We start from the raw sequence: 16368 nt of genomic DNA on the forward strand, positions 1-16368 counted from the left end.
CGAATATTTCTATCCTGTCCGTACATGTCGGAGGGAGATACATTCACTCACTTAACTCTCTCCTTGGACATCGTACACAAGGAAAGAAAGCTCGGAAGCTGTCTGTGAGTGTGACTGACTGTTTCGTCGGTAGGTCGACCGGCTGACTGGCTGGCTGGTCTTCCTCATCGTCGACGAGCGGCGTCCCGAAAGGACTGACAGACTCCTTACAGACACTTAGCAATCGCCGGTGCTGTGACTCAAACTAAATGAGCCATCACGACGACTGCTCGGGGTTAATGCGAGTCTCATGTTATGCTTTATGGGGACTTCATTGGGGAGCCGGTCGTTCAGACCCCAGGGGAAAGCCGGGCGACCGAGCGGCCGACAGCCACTAGCAGACTGGCGAGCCCCCTGTTTTGTCCTCTCATCTCGCCTCATCTCAATCTCTCGCGCGCTCGCTAACTCGCTTCTCCCGCGTTCAGTTCTTCATTCACTCTCAGTTCGAGCCCAGTCAACATTCACTCCATATTGTAACGGGGGTCAAATTTTTACAAAGTGGGGTTTAACTCGAACGCGAGGGCGCAAGATCAGGTGCCTTTTTTTCTCTCTCTCTCCCGTTGCTGGTCCCCTGTCAGGTCTCTCGCCCAGACTGACTCCATCGAGGTTGTTTCGAGTTGGTGTTTGACGATGCCGCGGCGGTGCGGCGGTCGCAGTAGCGGCAGAAGTCTCGATCGACGAAGAAGCCATGGAACAAGGGGGCTCGCTGCAACATTTTTGGGGGCTCAGTAGTAGACCAACGATAGGAGCACGCTTGACGGATAGGTGGCGAAGAAAAAACAGGATCGCTTTTCCTCTGGGAGAGCGCGCTTCCACCGAGACCACCGCCGGCGCCGCCGGTCGGAAGCCACTACCTATACCGCTGCTGCATCGACGGAGGCATCAGGAAGAAAAAGAAGACTTTTACCACCAAGCTGCGGAGAGGAGAACAGAGAAAAGAAGCAGCGATGTGAGAGCTGAGACGCGATACATATCAGAATGGCTCGATGGTGTCTCCGAACGGTCTTATAATTATTATGCGCTATACCGATATTTCGTCGCGATGGCGGCTACCGGCCTTCTTTGATATTGTGTTCGATATCGAAATCTCGCTGGAATAGAAGACACCCGCGTGAATTCCGATGCGAATCTTCCTGGGAAATCGCACAACGGAATTGTTGAGCTCGAATCGCGCGACCGAATGTTGTGAACTGCGACTAATTGTGAATGTACGCGGTCGACACGCCACGCTAAATCTGCCTGCCCGCCCGCCCGCCGGCCGTCTCGAAAGTGAGCAAGCAGGCAAGCCGGCCAGCCTGTCAGCCGCTTGGTCAGCCGGCCAGCCTCTGGACCACTTCGCGGAGGGGATCGGAAAGGATGAAGTATGGAGCTCCTACGGCTACTGCTACGACAAACGTCACCGCTAGCGCTCCTGCAGCAAGAGCCAAAAAGCCTCACTGATGGAATCGAAACAGCTCACGAACTTATTGAAACCCGACGGGACAAAAACCCGAAAGAACGAACCAACTGGAACGTGGTCGAACACATTGGCCATGAGAAAAAGTCGCTTCGTTGCGACAAATCTCCAGAAACCGAGCTTTCTAAAAATGCTTCCCCAGCCTGACAACCCGATCGGTCGCCTACGGCGCGGCCACAATAATTCAAACTCCTTGAGCAACGATGATCGATGGAGCATTCAATTGGTTCAGCCCGGTGGCTTGCGGCTGGGCGGTCCGGTGAGCGGTTCGACCGCTCGAAGGTCCGACGAGAATCAATTATGAATTTCCAGTCTTCACAACCCCACGTCAAGCGCATCGAGTACACGGACCGCGAGTCGATGACCACGAGCCAGGCTCAAGTCTCGAGACACCTCCTGACCGTACACTGACCGTACACTGCCCGTCTCAGAATTCCTCTCTTTCGAAGACCTAGTAAATGAACCTCTTCGAACTAGCCTGGACGAAAAGATCAGCTCTGGAGAGATTGCCGTCGCTTCGAGTCGAGATGCCGTCATCCATGATTCCCAAGATATCCTCTGATGTCTCGCTTGCGAACTCTCTCAGCACCGACTACGGAACGCAGCGAACTATGGAAAATGTTCTGTCAACCGGGGTTCATCGGAGTCTCGGTAGGCTCTCACGATTTTTCGCTCTTTGTACGCACGCTCGGCGTTTCGACTGAGTGGGTCGATTGTTCGAGTACCGACCTCCGCATCCGTGCTTTCGAACGAGCCTCCTGGATAGATTTGGAATAGCGAGTCGACGAGCGGACGCTCCACTAAGCGAGATCGAACGCTTCGCGCGGCTCGCTGACACAATGACTGGGCCAGAATAGAGATCGCGGCGCCTACGGAGATCATCTCGGAACGCTCCGTTGCGCTAAGCCCGTGGTCTCATTCGCTCAGCGTTGCATCTCTGAACTGCATATTGCTACCATCAGCGTGTTGTTGCCGCTGACAGATGGATGAATCCATCGCTACATGGATTACCCCATGGATGGATGGATGAATGAATGAGCGAACGATCGAGAGAATCTCTAGATGAGTCCAACAGCCGCCATCGATCGCTTCTCCAGTGCTGATTCTTCCGCGGCCGGTATCGCTTCTGGTGAGAACAGTTCGTTTTCAGAGATACACTTTAAAGATTAGCCAGCAAGCCAGTTCGTCCGTCCGTCGAGCCGCCGACCGCGCGCCTCAGCGAAGCGAAAGCTGTTTAGCATTCCATTAGCAAGGGACATCTTTGCTCTTTCGGCTCCGAACGAGTCTGCGGCAACTCGAACTGCCGGATTCGGAACAACATTATGATGACACTACGATACCATACGCGGGTACGATCCCCTCGTGCATTGATCTGACCTCAACGACGAGATTGACGAAAATCAATGAGAGTCGCCTGAATGGAAGATTTCATTCCGAATAAATCGCCGGGGAGAACACTCGTGAGCAGCGACTCTGCGATGCATCACGGCGATTTCCGGAGCAGATTATGCTCGAGATCACTAGCTCCCTTGCTGAAATGTCAAGAAGGTACAAGAATCAAAGTCGAAACGAGCACCGATTTCTCCGGTGCGTTCCGAGATGTGACTCGGGATGCCGCGGCGCTGAACGCCCACCTCTATCAGTTACCTCTCGGCGGGAGACTCGGGAAATTCTGAGCAGAGGCTGGGGTGGCAGCCACGTGAGCGCCGCGCAAGAAACAAAGATTCACGAATGACGTACAGTCGAGTCGCACGACGGCGAGTTCTCGTATGTCAATCCACGGCAACAATTAAGGGCGGGGCGTCAAGGAATGATTCGACTTCTTACTCGGATAACTCGACTTCACTCGTTTCGATTCAACGATTTTTTTTGCGTCGGCTCGTCCCGGTTTCATATCGGGCCCTTTCGCGCTGACTCAGAGGAATTCTCCCGAGTGAATGGGAGATCTGCCATCAGCTCGTGGTGCTTCTCTCAATTCCATTCCATAAGTCGGTGGCAGTGAAATCGCCCTTTTCGTCGTCATCGTCTCTTCCGAGCCCGAACGTAAACAATAGCGTACGTACTGCGGTACCGTCCATGGACGGAATCGTTGTAGCGTAAGCCGATGGCCCGGCTAGATAACGAGCCGCCGGCATCGGCGACAGCGGTCACAGGGGCGGCAGAATTCAAAAATGTCTCCGGAATAAATCTGCATCGAGAAAGAAAATGGAAAAGCGAGCAAAAGCGACCGAGATGGCTGCGGACCGATAACAATGTGGGAGAACAACTCCCTCGATTTTGGTCACTTCTTAACGAGACAACGGTGACGACGGCGGCGGCGACATGAATGCAGGGGAGCAAACAATCAGAGTAACGATGAGAACCTCACTGGGAATTCTTCAATAGAGGAACCGTAATCGCTTATCGTCGCTTTCCAGTGACTGCATTTTATAGGCCGACTCTTCCCGACTACGGTGGTATGACGCCGACATATTCGGTATTCCAATCCGAGGTCGGTGGGAAACGTAGCTGTGCTGCACCGGTTCTCACAAAGGCGAAGTAGAAATGCATTTCCAGACGGCAATCGATGCACCACATCGCCGTTCGACAATACCCGAAATTGTTGCGGTCAATGGGGTAGAGGGAGCCTCGAATGAGAACGCGAATGCCCATCGGGAGACCTTGCATTCGAATCTCTCGTACAGAGACCGACAACTTGTTGCGGGAGCTTTTCTAATGATGCAATAAGGCTTCATAGAGGCATCTCCTGCTGGCGGACGCTTCCGATGCCCATACCAGCGCTCTTCTGTCCAGAACAAAATAAATCCATTCACACAGTTGTCTTCGCCACGGCAGCAACGATCGCGGTTGGCAGGAGGAGCGTTAACATCATCATTATCACCATGGACTTGTCATGGCGCTCTTCTAGCCCACCGCGAGACCGTCGAATCCGACGCAACGATGAGTAAATGCGACCGGCATCGCCTCTCCTCGTCTCGACCGTTCGCGCAGTACTGAAGGCAGCGACTCCGGACTCGAGGAATAGACAAGCAGATACGGACCGGTGGATCGGCAGAACGGAACATAAGATGAGCAGCGGCGACGTCAACCATCCGATCCGCGACTGAAGGAACGAGGAGCGCGCAGCATCAATATAGGCAGACTCACTGTCACTCAACAGTGCACCTCAGCGAAAAGCATCCCGACGGACGAGTTTTGTGGAGCGGGAAACTTGGATGAGATTTTTAGAAGCTCGTATCTTCCAAAGTCGACGTCGCTGCCGCCGTCGCCACCACCGCAACCGTCAACAGAGGCGGCAACGGCCAGTACGGAGACGACGGCAACAGTAGCGGCAGTGCATGGCGCTCACTGTAGCAAAAACGTGCAAACAGTCCGCTCGCATGAAACGAACTGTCGACGAGTTCGCGAACGCAGAGGCCATGGAAATGAGAGAAAAGCACCCCGAGAAGCATCTGGCTGCTGGCCTATGTCAGGGCCCACCGGTTGGCTACCACAGCGGCGCGAGACAAATTTTTTCGTTACAAACCGAATCTGAAATTCCACAGCGAGATCCTTTTGTCATCCGCCGATGGTTTTTCCCTTCTTCGCTTTTTCCTTTCTCGGAAAGGCTCACCCTCAGTCCACTCGCATTTGTTCCGTCGAATATTTCGTGATTTTTTCTACGAGCTGTTCGCGGCGCGCGGCGGCTCTAGCTCAACACGTGGTAGGGATGGTGGATGAAAAAAGAGTCCTCTTTCAACTTGACACTCGACCGAAGTTCATTATGCGTCGGAACTTACACGGGTAGTGAAGCAGCAGAGGAACTTCCAACAGAGGAATGAAGCCTTCCCTGATTCATAATGGCAGGGAATGTTTCCGACAGGAGATTGCAATCCCTCAGAATGTAAGACCCGCGAGGAGCAACCTCTGCATATTGATGCAACTTTTAAAAGGCTTCGAGTAGAAACAAGAGGAACATTCGAGATAGAATTGCGAGAGTTTCGCCTCGGGAGCTTGCTGAACTTAAGCCGCTCGCAGCTCTATGAAGTTTACTAATAACGGAAGTGCGTTTAGTTAGAAGAGCGCCGCCGCTACCAGGCTCCGAGTGGCAAATATTGCTTATTGGTTGCTGAAGAGGAAGCAACTTCGAGTGCCTTTTTGCTCGCTCTCTCGATTGCCAGCAGCCAAAGTATCCGCCCTCTGCTCGTCCGCTTTAACACACCGTAGCGGCATATTGAAAGTGTGACGACTCGCATTCCGCGCAAGTGAACGATCTTTAATGTCTCCTTCTGCATTCAAGCATCGCCTCTTGTTCTGCTTCCCAGGCACTTTGTGATGCGCCTTGCATTTGAGTTCGGAAACGATGCGAATCAATAGTAAAGCATGGGAAGATTCACCCGGGACGAAGTTTCCAGCATTCGCACGCTCATATACGAATTTGACATTCACCAAGAATATGTCAATCGTTTTGCATCAAACAGCTAGAAAGCAAACATCTCGCCGCCGCCACTGCTACCTAGTGCTACCCGCCATGTGACTCTTCAACAAGCGCGACACAACTATTCGGTCTTTGACGACTACCAACGACGACTGGACCAGGTACAAAAAGACGTAGCCGCTCGAGCGTTGACTTTGAATTTTATAAAAATGATGAGAAATTTTCGCCTACGAGCTTCATAGACAGGAAACTTAGGATATTTTTTTCAAGTCGATGCCGACGACCACTGCTGGCACTACTCCTCATACTTCTCGTGCCAGAGCAGTGAGCCCTGCTTCGACTCAAACAAAAATGACAGAATGAAGCAGTCGCAGACCGGGTGTTGTCGGTGTTGGCGGCGTTGTTGTTGTTGTCGCCGGCATTCTCCAACACTTCAATCAAGAACTTTCGGCCATCTCGGATCCTCTCGCTAAAAAACAAGAATCAAACCCCAACGGGGGCTTCCGGCGATCGCGCGTCATTACGGGGCACACCGTCCTATTTTTTTCTGGCAGCCATAGTCTACCGTCCCTCGGCCGGTTGATGGATCGATGGCGCGCTGATCCGACCGGGCTAGTATACCATGTCTACCTCGACAGAAACGGCAGTAGGCGCTAGGAGGAAGGTAGGTGCCGGCATAGCGCTCACAGCCACACACAGACCCACACGCGCTCGCTGACAGGTAGTAGAGCAGAATTGAAAACGACGACTGTTTGAGTGCTACTTAAACGTAATTGCGCATCTACGGGCGTCCAGTGAATTACACTAAATTGCCCATGGCCATTTGTTGAGGTTAGCACTCTCTCCTTCTTTTCGGTTATATTTTGGTCATTCACAGGCTATTTCGCGTACGGAAAAGCAGAACTACCCGAGACATCGACAGTGATCTCGTTGAGCAAGGCAACGGCTGCTGTAAGATAACGATCGCCTGCGCGTAGAGATCCTTGTACTGTGTAGTTGACACAGAACTACGAAACTCATGACGACTTCGTCTAATCTTCGTCATCGTGTCTCGATCGCATCCAATGCCGCAGCTATGCTCCGAAGTATCGCTCCAAGCGCGCTCAGGGGCTCAATTGAGAATGTAGAAGATCATGGATTAAATGATGATTCGTCTTAAGCTTTCCACCTTCTAGCATGCAATTGTTGAGAGAAATCGTAAATTGATAAAAACTCGCCGGTCGCGTCGACGCCATCGTCGCCGTCGCATCAACGGTATAGGTCCAATGCTGTCGCTCCAAAGTCGGCTCGACGAGCCGAGAGAGGATGAAGACTCGTGTTCACAATATGTTTACTAGCCTGAATGCCACTTTATATTCCTGTTTGGCTCCGGCCATTCCTCCATCAGGCACAATATGTGCATGAGATCGAGACAAAACAGAGAGAGTGGGCTAAACGGGCCGGCGACCATATCGGCTGGTGGATGAAATGCGTTCCTCGGTCCCTTCGTTCATCGAAGTATTAAATAAGAGATCGCAAGAAGAAACCAAGCAACAGACCTATTGAGCCGCTGTGGTAATAAAGTTATCACGGAGTTATGCGCTTCGATTGAAACTTATCGGCGCATATTTTACAACCCTCGACGATAATGGAGACGGGTCACGAGATGCCGATGATCGCTCGTCTAGTCGCTCGCGGTCTGCCTGTCTGCCTACCCTGCTGTTTGCCTGCCTCACTCAGTCGCTTTTGCTGGCAGACTGGCCCATTTTTTCAACTGACTGCCTACCAACTCGGGAACCTGTGCGTCCTTCTCGTCTCGCTCACTCCGATGCTCACGATCAGGCATCATCATCGAATCATCGGATTACGGAAGACGAATTTCGAAGGGTAGTCGACGGCACAGGCGGAGGAATACCACTCGGATTCAGGTGAATCGGAGTACAGATCCTGCCTCTCTCCATAGATGAGGTCAATTGATTGGAGTCCGTGCAAATCGTATTAATCCGTCTCTCCATTGCGTCCAGATTCGCGGATTTCAGACCCGATTCCAAGAATATGAACCCACGGGTCGGATGAGGGAGGAACCTCCGCGATCCATCGGAGCAAGCCTGTGATACCTCGATGATCTGACAATTCGATAACTGTCATGAGAAGATCGTTCGATCTCTTAATGAAGCTGCGATGGAAGTCTTCATTCCGTCGTTGCTCAGGACCCAGAAGTGCCCCGATAGTCGATGAATTCCCCACAGAAGTTCAAGTCTCCGCTCACCGCCTTCAATAAGAGTTCGCCACGGCTCACTTTCTCGATTCGACCATAATTTTTCCTCGAACGTTCTCGCCGAATATCTCGGAATTCGACGAATCCACACTCCCAATCAGGCGCCCAAGAATACCGGACTCCTCTGCAACGCTCCGCGACAGTGAGATCGTAGCACCAGAAATTGCATTCGGCAGGTCCAGGATGACTTGTCTCGAAGCGGCAGAGGTGCCCGAGGATGTCGCTCCCACACCTCGTAGGGATGGAGCGGCGCACGGAAGAGACTTCCAACCCATTTGCTTCAATTTTGGAATCTCTTTATGGACGACATCAAATATCCAGGCGTAGCCCGGCGGAAGCTCCGCCGACCACACAATGAAAATGATTCTGTTTGTTCGCCCGGTACTGAACCCGAGCGCCGCGTCAGGGCGCGAGATTTTTCTCGAGGCAGGCACAATATGTATTTGCTGAGTTTCGGTATCAATGAGTTGTCGCTCGATGCTTGCTACAGAATTGCATTGACACTAGATTCGACTCTTCTACTCACCCCCTTTGGGCTCCTTTTTCCGCCTCTTCCACCTTACCTCTCAGACCCCCTCGTGTAAAAGGCTCTGACAATCTAATCAGAGCTTAGTAATATTACATCACAGCTACCCTTTCGCAGGTCCCCATCGACTTGTTGTATGCAAATATGTGCTGCTTCTGCTGCACCTGTCCCAAATCAATCCTGTCCGACCCCTACGACCACCCCACTCCATACCCCTCACTTCTCCATGCGTCGGTCCATCAGTCTGCTCGCTCGCTCGAGCGCCCGCCCGCCCAACTCCCCGTTCCGCTGTCCCCTGTCCTTTGAGTGGGACAATTCCTAGCCCAGTTGGTGCGGCACTATTTGAAAGCCACCAAATGAGCGTATTAGCTTCGGCTCCCGCGCTTGTCATATGGGGGTGGAGGGCATGGGTCTCTAGGGGAGTCATGGGGTGTCAGACTCCATCAAATCTGTGCCCTCACGCTGAGGGGTCAATTAATCAGCGAAAAATGAAAGTTTCACAGTGAGTCGATTCGACTCCGATCTAATCTAAAGTAACTATAGGACGAAAGAGGGTTGGAGAGAATAAAACTTCTGAATTCTCCCCAGAGTGTAGTCTGAGTTAGCAGAGTCGACTCCAAGATTCCGAACAGGTGTTTACTTCCTCTCAGGCTTTGTCGGCCGAGATTTCGTCACGAGGGAGATATCCGAGACGAATCATTCGGCGTGGGATGTGGAATATCGTACCACTCCTGTTCGGGAATCATCAATTTGAGGAGAATACGACTCCTAGAAGTCAGGGTCAGGATCAAGCAAAATGCATCAATTCCTCTGAATGCTTTCGTTTCGGCGCTGTAGGTATAGTCGGTCAGTGAAACACGCGAAGTGTGAGCAGATGAGCGACCATCAGTATCACATTTCATCCAATTCAAACGGTCTCGCTTACATAACTGATAAGATAGTTCCGCTGTTGCTGGATAGGCGAACGAGGAGCACTCACGCCATGCATCTCGTGTTCATGTGCTAGCCCATGGTTGCTGCTCTGAATCCACCGTAGGACGGTGAATGGGAGAACGCGGAGCCGACAATATCAGAGACAACGACGTGCCCTAAAATACTCTGTCCGGCAGAGTAGGAGCTGAAATTCTCCGTCCTGTCAAGCAAAGGTATGTCCGACTTCTGCCGGTCACGCTTTTCAAATGCTCCTCGCAAGGCTCAAGTGGAGCGGGAACGCCACCGACTTCTGCACTCGGCGCTTCGTGGAATGAGTGTGAATAGATATGTTTGAGCACCGGAGCACCGGCGGGACGGCCACAAGCAGGACAGATAATTTTTTCTCTCGCATTTCTTGCTGACTCTGATGTGGTATCGTTCGAGCTACGACCCTTGAGAAACCCTATGATCCGCGGAGTTCCCTCAGACAGCACACGCGGTCCCAAGTCCGTCTGGAAAGGGACGAGGAGCTGCCTCTGAAGTGAAAACATTCCCTTCCATCATTTTCCATTGGGAAGGAATGGAAACATGCTCACACGTAACGGGGTTTCTGATGCGACTCCCGCAGGTGCCGCGCAGCTCTTTGTGTAGATGGCGGAGCAGATCCATTAGGCTGCGGGCTCTGGGGCTAACCGCTAACGCAACAAAAATGACATTTTCCACCTCAAAAGAGCCAGGTCGGAGCTCAACAGCGGCAGAAGCCGACGAAGCCGATCTTTGTACGGAGAGGCAGGAAAGACGGACGAGAGGACGAGTGAGCGTGTGACACGCGAGATACTCGTCAAGTACCGCAAGTAGGTGGCGGCGACATAACGACAACAAAATCAACGACGGCGACAACTCAATCTGGCGTTTCCTCTCTGACAGTTTTTCGTTGAAAACTCTGAGAGGGACCTATCGTGACCGTGACGAGACGGTGGGATGAGAATCGCGGAATTAGCGCTGGTAATTCATCACAACCGAGTAGACGAAAAGTGAGCTTTTTGTCTGCCTCGATCAGGGTCGCGATCGCTGATGATGATTTCCTTCCCGTTTTCGTAAATATTCGTCGCGACTCGGAGAAACGACGCTCGATGTAACCGTGCGCATGAGACCCAGCACGTGAAACACTCGATGACAGTATAGAATAGATATTCCAAATCCGAAACGTGCAGAACACCGAAAACTGGCAGAGGTATCGAAACCCGACGGGTTGTTCAAATGTCTCGTTCTCTTATCAATCTACACATCACCGAGGGTCCCACGACTCACGCAGGATCTACCTATGTTAAAGGACGACGAGGGATACTTCTGTTGAACATCACGAATCACGACTTACGAATCGAACAAGCGCTCCTCGAGTCGAATTTCGCAAACCCGGGAGTCGAATAACAGTAATGATGTTTCGGAACTATGGAAGATGTCGGAAAGTTCCTCACCTTTATCCAGTAATCCTGCTGAGCCATTCTCGGGATGATCCAGGAGAGACAGGGGATCGAGGTGTTTCGGAAGCCTTTGCTTCCTCCGGGTTGACATCTTCTCGAAGCTGATTGCAACGGGTTCGATGTTCTCGGGCCAATTTTAGTACTGACGACCGAACTCCTTCTCACTACTGTATTACCATCATGGAGCTTTCTCCGACGTCGGACGCCTGTTCGCTGGTCGCAAGGTCTCGACTATTCGCTCGAGAATCCCTCTTTCTGAAAGCACTCTGAAGTCGCGCTCAGGGAATATTTTCGTGATCTCCCTCAGATGTTCGCTTCCATTATGCTGCGGGCGACGATGTATGCAGCGAGAAGGATTCATTCATACATGATGAGGCGCTCGTTGCATGAGTAGGGCCCTCGAGCTCAAACTCCAGTATCGGAGGTTTCCGTCGAAATCTTCTCTTGTCGAGCTCTCCTCCGCGGAACACACGCACGCACGTTGCCGGTCGTTGACGCTAGAGCGGAGATCTATCAATTGCCGACCAGATAGAGAGTTCTGATGATTTCGACTTGGAGAGTATAGACGGCCGGCGGGATTCGCACAAACTTCAGGACACTGTTTACAGGGTGTTCGAGGTCCGGTCTGGATCCGAGTGCAGACCGGGCCCCGAAGTGGTGTGGCCTGCGACCCGGAGACCCAGGATGGGAGTTGCGCGGGGCTGAGCACTTTGAGGATCAATCGGTTGATGGCGAAACTATAGAACGAACAAACACGCACACACACACACTATTGCTGCTGTCGTTTCTGTTGATGTCGCTGCCGCCACCGCTTGCTCCGCACCGACCAGGTTTATCTATCAATCAATTACTCAGTCAGTTCAGCAACCAAGTCAATCAATAGGTCAGTGAGTTCATCCAGTCCGACCACCGTCTGTTTGTCAATTCAAGGATGGATCGGTGGGTCCCGAGCGCGGGGCTCAGAGCGACATCCACATCTCATGTCACTTGGCAACAATAGCTACGAGAGCGATTGCTAGAAAACTGTCGTTTGTTTGAGCCGCCAGAGGGCGCGTTGGGACGAACCACGGCGCCATTTTTGCTTCCCTCTCTCAATCCATCAGCCAATGAGAAGCCACAGCGGCCGCCCGCTACCGACTGAGCATTTGTCGAAATATGAGAGTTATGATTGGTGTATGATACATATTTTTCGAAGGCGGAGCCTCCCGCGCCGCCGAGCGCCGCCCACTTGACACTCACACACACTTTTAGAGCGACGACAGACACGGCTTTACCGACGGACGCATGAATGCTGTTTGTCGAATCGGGCTGAATTTAAGCGAGAATCGGCACGAGCGGTTCGCTCCGTGGCAGTTTTGTTGAGATGATTGATTCCAATGGATGGACCGGAACACGGCCGATTTTTGAGGTCTTCGTGTCTATCGATCCGATCGACGATTTCTTGAGACGACAAGAGACAACCGAAGACCGCTGAGATAACCGATGAAGATGAGCATAGCGGAGAATCACAGCACGATTGGCAGTCTGGGTAGTCCCTTCGCCGGACGACACCCATGGCCACGAGGACTCTCAATGCGATGAACACAGTATCGAAAATCAACACGGATGGTGATTGTGAGTTATCAGGCCGATCAGTCATACAATGGACGAGTTCCCACGAGGAACGGCTTCCGAACTCATTCGGATCTCAAACTCAAATCTCGAGGCGATCTGGAGACCGATCCTCTGCAATATTCGCCCGAAAAATTCGCAACGTAAGAAAGGAGCGAAAGATGAGGGAATTTCCGTAATCTGAGGCCTCATCACGGCTTGATCTTGGATTCTGTGTTTCTCGATCGCGCGTTCTGGGAGTGGGAGGATTCCCGAGTTTGACCAATGACCCAAGCCCTAGAGACAGCCAGAGCAACGTAATAGTGAGCTGCAGCTGCCTTCGCGCCACCCGATGACATAGCAGCACTCGAAAAGTTCCGAACAACAGCTTTCGGAGTCACGATTGTGAGCGAATTATGCGCGACATGACGCCGTTCCATCCGGAGCAACTCCATTGATCCATGAACCACACCGGCCGACAATGACGACTCCAAATTCAACAACGACGACGAAGACGATGACGACTTGCATGTGTCCCGCACTCGAGGATGAATAGAATGGGAACAAGAGAGGTGCGAGAGTGTATGATTGCGCCCAGCATATGGACGAAACGGGTGAAGTGAAGGACGAACTCACAGCTTATGGGTCAAGAATTGGGACAGCTTTTACTGTCCACAATCAGCGCGAAGAGAAATAAATTGGCCACATCCTGGAAGGATAAGCTGTTTCGAATGCATCGCTTTCCGCATGAATTATGCACAGTGCGGCATTCGAGATCGCCCGAAACTAGGACAAGTCGAGGAAAAAGTCATGTCGGGTCGCTGGTGGGTGGGTGGTCCGACAGTCTTGAGGTCGATACGCAACAGTCACGGCGAAACCCCCGCTTGCACCGGCGAATGGTATCAATATCAACTCAAGAGTTCAAGCAGGTTCTCCGGTCTCTCTCAGTCAGAGGCACGAATCGTCAGCGGACCCGCATGAGGAAGATACCTTCCGTACGCATCTAGATTGAGCATATTCCTGAAAGCTATGCTCTACCCCTCAAGCTATGCTCTCCGAGAAGAATCAGTGGCCGTACGAGTGGCCGCAGACTTTTCATTGAGAACCCTCCATCGTGGAGCCGTCTGTGAGTGAGTAGAGGGAAGTCGTGCCTCTAACACTGAAATTCTTCGAGGGAAGAGGTCCCGCTCAAGTTGTACAGGTGAAAAGCTACCGGTGGCGGACGCGCGATACTGGAGGAGTGTGAACTTCAATTGTATCGGTCCAACGTGGAGGGAGACCATCCCAAGAATCAGCGTGAAAAGGGAATACGGGGGTCCTGTTAAGACGACGATTCTCGTGATTGAGCTGAGCAGAGGGAGCATCCTCTACAACTCTATAGGATCCGGAGAGTGTAATTAGAAACGGGTACCTCTTCATTCTCCTGAGTGTGGGGATACCGAGCTCACCGTTTTTCCTGTTCCCCATTCGGTGCTAGGTAATGGCTAATGACCGCGGAAATCAGAAAAACCGTAGTCGAAGATTGGTCCGTTTTATCAGATAGGTCGACGTCGAAAAAGTATCACGAGGACAGATTTCGGCTCTCAGATTCAGGGTGATTTTCCCCTGCTGTCCAACATGGTGAGGTTATTTTATTGCTATGCCGATCCCAATCCCTCCGACATCTACGGCCTTCAGCGATTGTATTTCCTTCTTGAGACTCTGAGTCTCCACAGTAGGTGGCATCACCGTAATGATCGGCTCGAACCAAATGGCATCGGTAAGCCGCAACTTCACAGCGCAGGAACTCGACTTTGATGCGAAAAATAAAGTTACGACTAGAAAGTGACGGAGCCCTCCCCAAGCTCACATCGTTGATACGCTGAGCTCTCGAAAGGCGGAACCTGGCGAGAGTCATTCGGCTTGTTATTTCATTTAGGTTTGTCTCCTCCGGGTTAGTAGACCACACCAAGCGAGCCAGCGATCGTCAAAAAAGAGACAAACGAGGATTTGTTCAAGCTTTTATTCGCCCGGTCCGTCGTCGAGGCCTTCGGGTGAGCCTGAATCCGTCTTCGCTGATATCTGCGTCCTCGAGAACGAAACGTGAAAAAGACGAGGTTTGATACTGCTTTCAAACTGCAGGAGATCAAGTGCGGAATATTTTCGGGGCATTTCTTTGAGAACAAGCGACGCATCGCTTCGCAGCTAGACACTCGAACCAACTCGCTCGCCCGAGCCATACTGAGGGGTACGGGGACGACAAATTTACAACACGACCGAATTCACCGAACGATTTTTATCGATTTCTGTGCTAACGTCGCTCAAACCAGCGACAATCACATACGGATTCAGACACAAAAACTACGGCCCGTAAAATCCCGAAGTCTTAGGCGCGATATTTCCATGAGAACTTACTGCAATCGTAGATATCGTCTACGACGCATTCGATACCTGAAGTCTCGCATGCCCCTCATCAGGGTTGTCCGAGACCCGTGATTTCTTCAGTATCGTCCGAAAAGGATCCTCTGCACGAATCAGGGGAGACTCATCTCCGAGTTGAGATCCTCTCTCCTGCATTCGAGAACTGCGGAAATCCGTGGGTGTAGAAATTTCCAATGAACCAGTTCCTTCACTGGAGCTTTTCAGATCGATTTCACGAAACTCCCCACGCGCGTCTCCAGCCCTTTTATCGATCAAAATATTGATCCTCCTCATCTCAATTATTATTATCCTAGCCTCTCTCAAGCCCAGGATCAGAACTTTTCAACATTCCCTCCCGATCGGTGAGGAGCCTGTTTGGCGATATTATACATTTTATTATATTATATGAAGCTCGATCGTTGCGACTTACGATGCTGATGGATTCGACTGAGCTCGACGAGAAGCTTCTCCGAGCTATTCGACCGGATGGCGGCCAAGCCATACATCAGCTCGAGGGAATTAGCTTGCCTTCGACATCTCTCATGATTCTTCCGCGCTCGATCTTCCGACATTTCTGAGTAATCAGCGAGCAGGAAGAGTGATTTTTTTTGAACGAAAAATGCGCGGGACGAGAGAGACGGGATTGTCGACGATAAGAACAGAATCGGGGAAAACGCAGGGTTAAAAAATCGTAACCTGCCACTGACACTCCCGTAGTGCGTAGGTACTTGGAAAAGGTTTGCTGGCCCTAACGCACCACGACGATGAGTTTTCCCTCAGCAATATATCTTCTCTCGTCTGATTCGAGGAGGATTAGATGAATCATTTGCCGAATGAAGTCGCGGTGCCGGGAGCGCCGATCGAGCTCACTCCGATCGAGTCAAGCTCTGTCGTTTGTCGTGGCTGAGCTCGCCGGAAGAATAAGACGGTTCTTCGCAACCTCCAGAACTCCGTCGAATGCCGATTTCCGCAGAGCGATCATGCTCGTTGACTGAGCCATCTTCGAGATCAGCTCCGACTGATGTGACATTTCGGGAGCTTCCAAGACCGACTGAACAGAACTGAGAGTCGGCTGTGAGTTAGTGAAGTCTTCAAAACCTCGAAGGCCTCAAAGATCCTCAAGAAACGTTCGTCAGTCACTCGGCGTTTTGTTAGCGGCAGGTTTCTTCGACAAGTTTTCTGCGAAGGCCAGTCATAAAATGAAACGACATGAAGGAAGCCAGCGAGAGAGAAAGAGAGAGCGGAAAAAAGCTCGAAATCTGAGCGAAGATCTCCTCAATCGGGGAC

General features: G+C 51.7%; 1 protein-coding gene across 1 annotated transcript in view; it reads right to left on the reverse strand.

Annotated features, from left to right (window-relative positions):
* Nucleotides 1-11182, reverse strand: part of LOC100905050 (sal-like protein 1) — a 63442-nt gene extending 52260 nt beyond the window's left edge. Inside the window, exon 1 of the mRNA XM_029111697.1 lies at nt 11086-11182. Coding sequence (XP_028967530.1) covers nt 11086-11182 — 97 coding nt within the window. The remainder of the gene's footprint in view (nt 1-11085) is intronic.
* Between the last annotated feature and the right edge of the window lie 5186 nt (nt 11183-16368).

This window comes from Galendromus occidentalis, unplaced genomic scaffold, assembly GCF_000255335.2.
Source record: "Galendromus occidentalis unplaced genomic scaffold, Mocc_1.1 scf7180000077460, whole genome shotgun sequence".
Classification (NCBI taxonomy): Eukaryota; Metazoa; Arthropoda; class Arachnida; order Mesostigmata; family Phytoseiidae; genus Galendromus; species Galendromus occidentalis.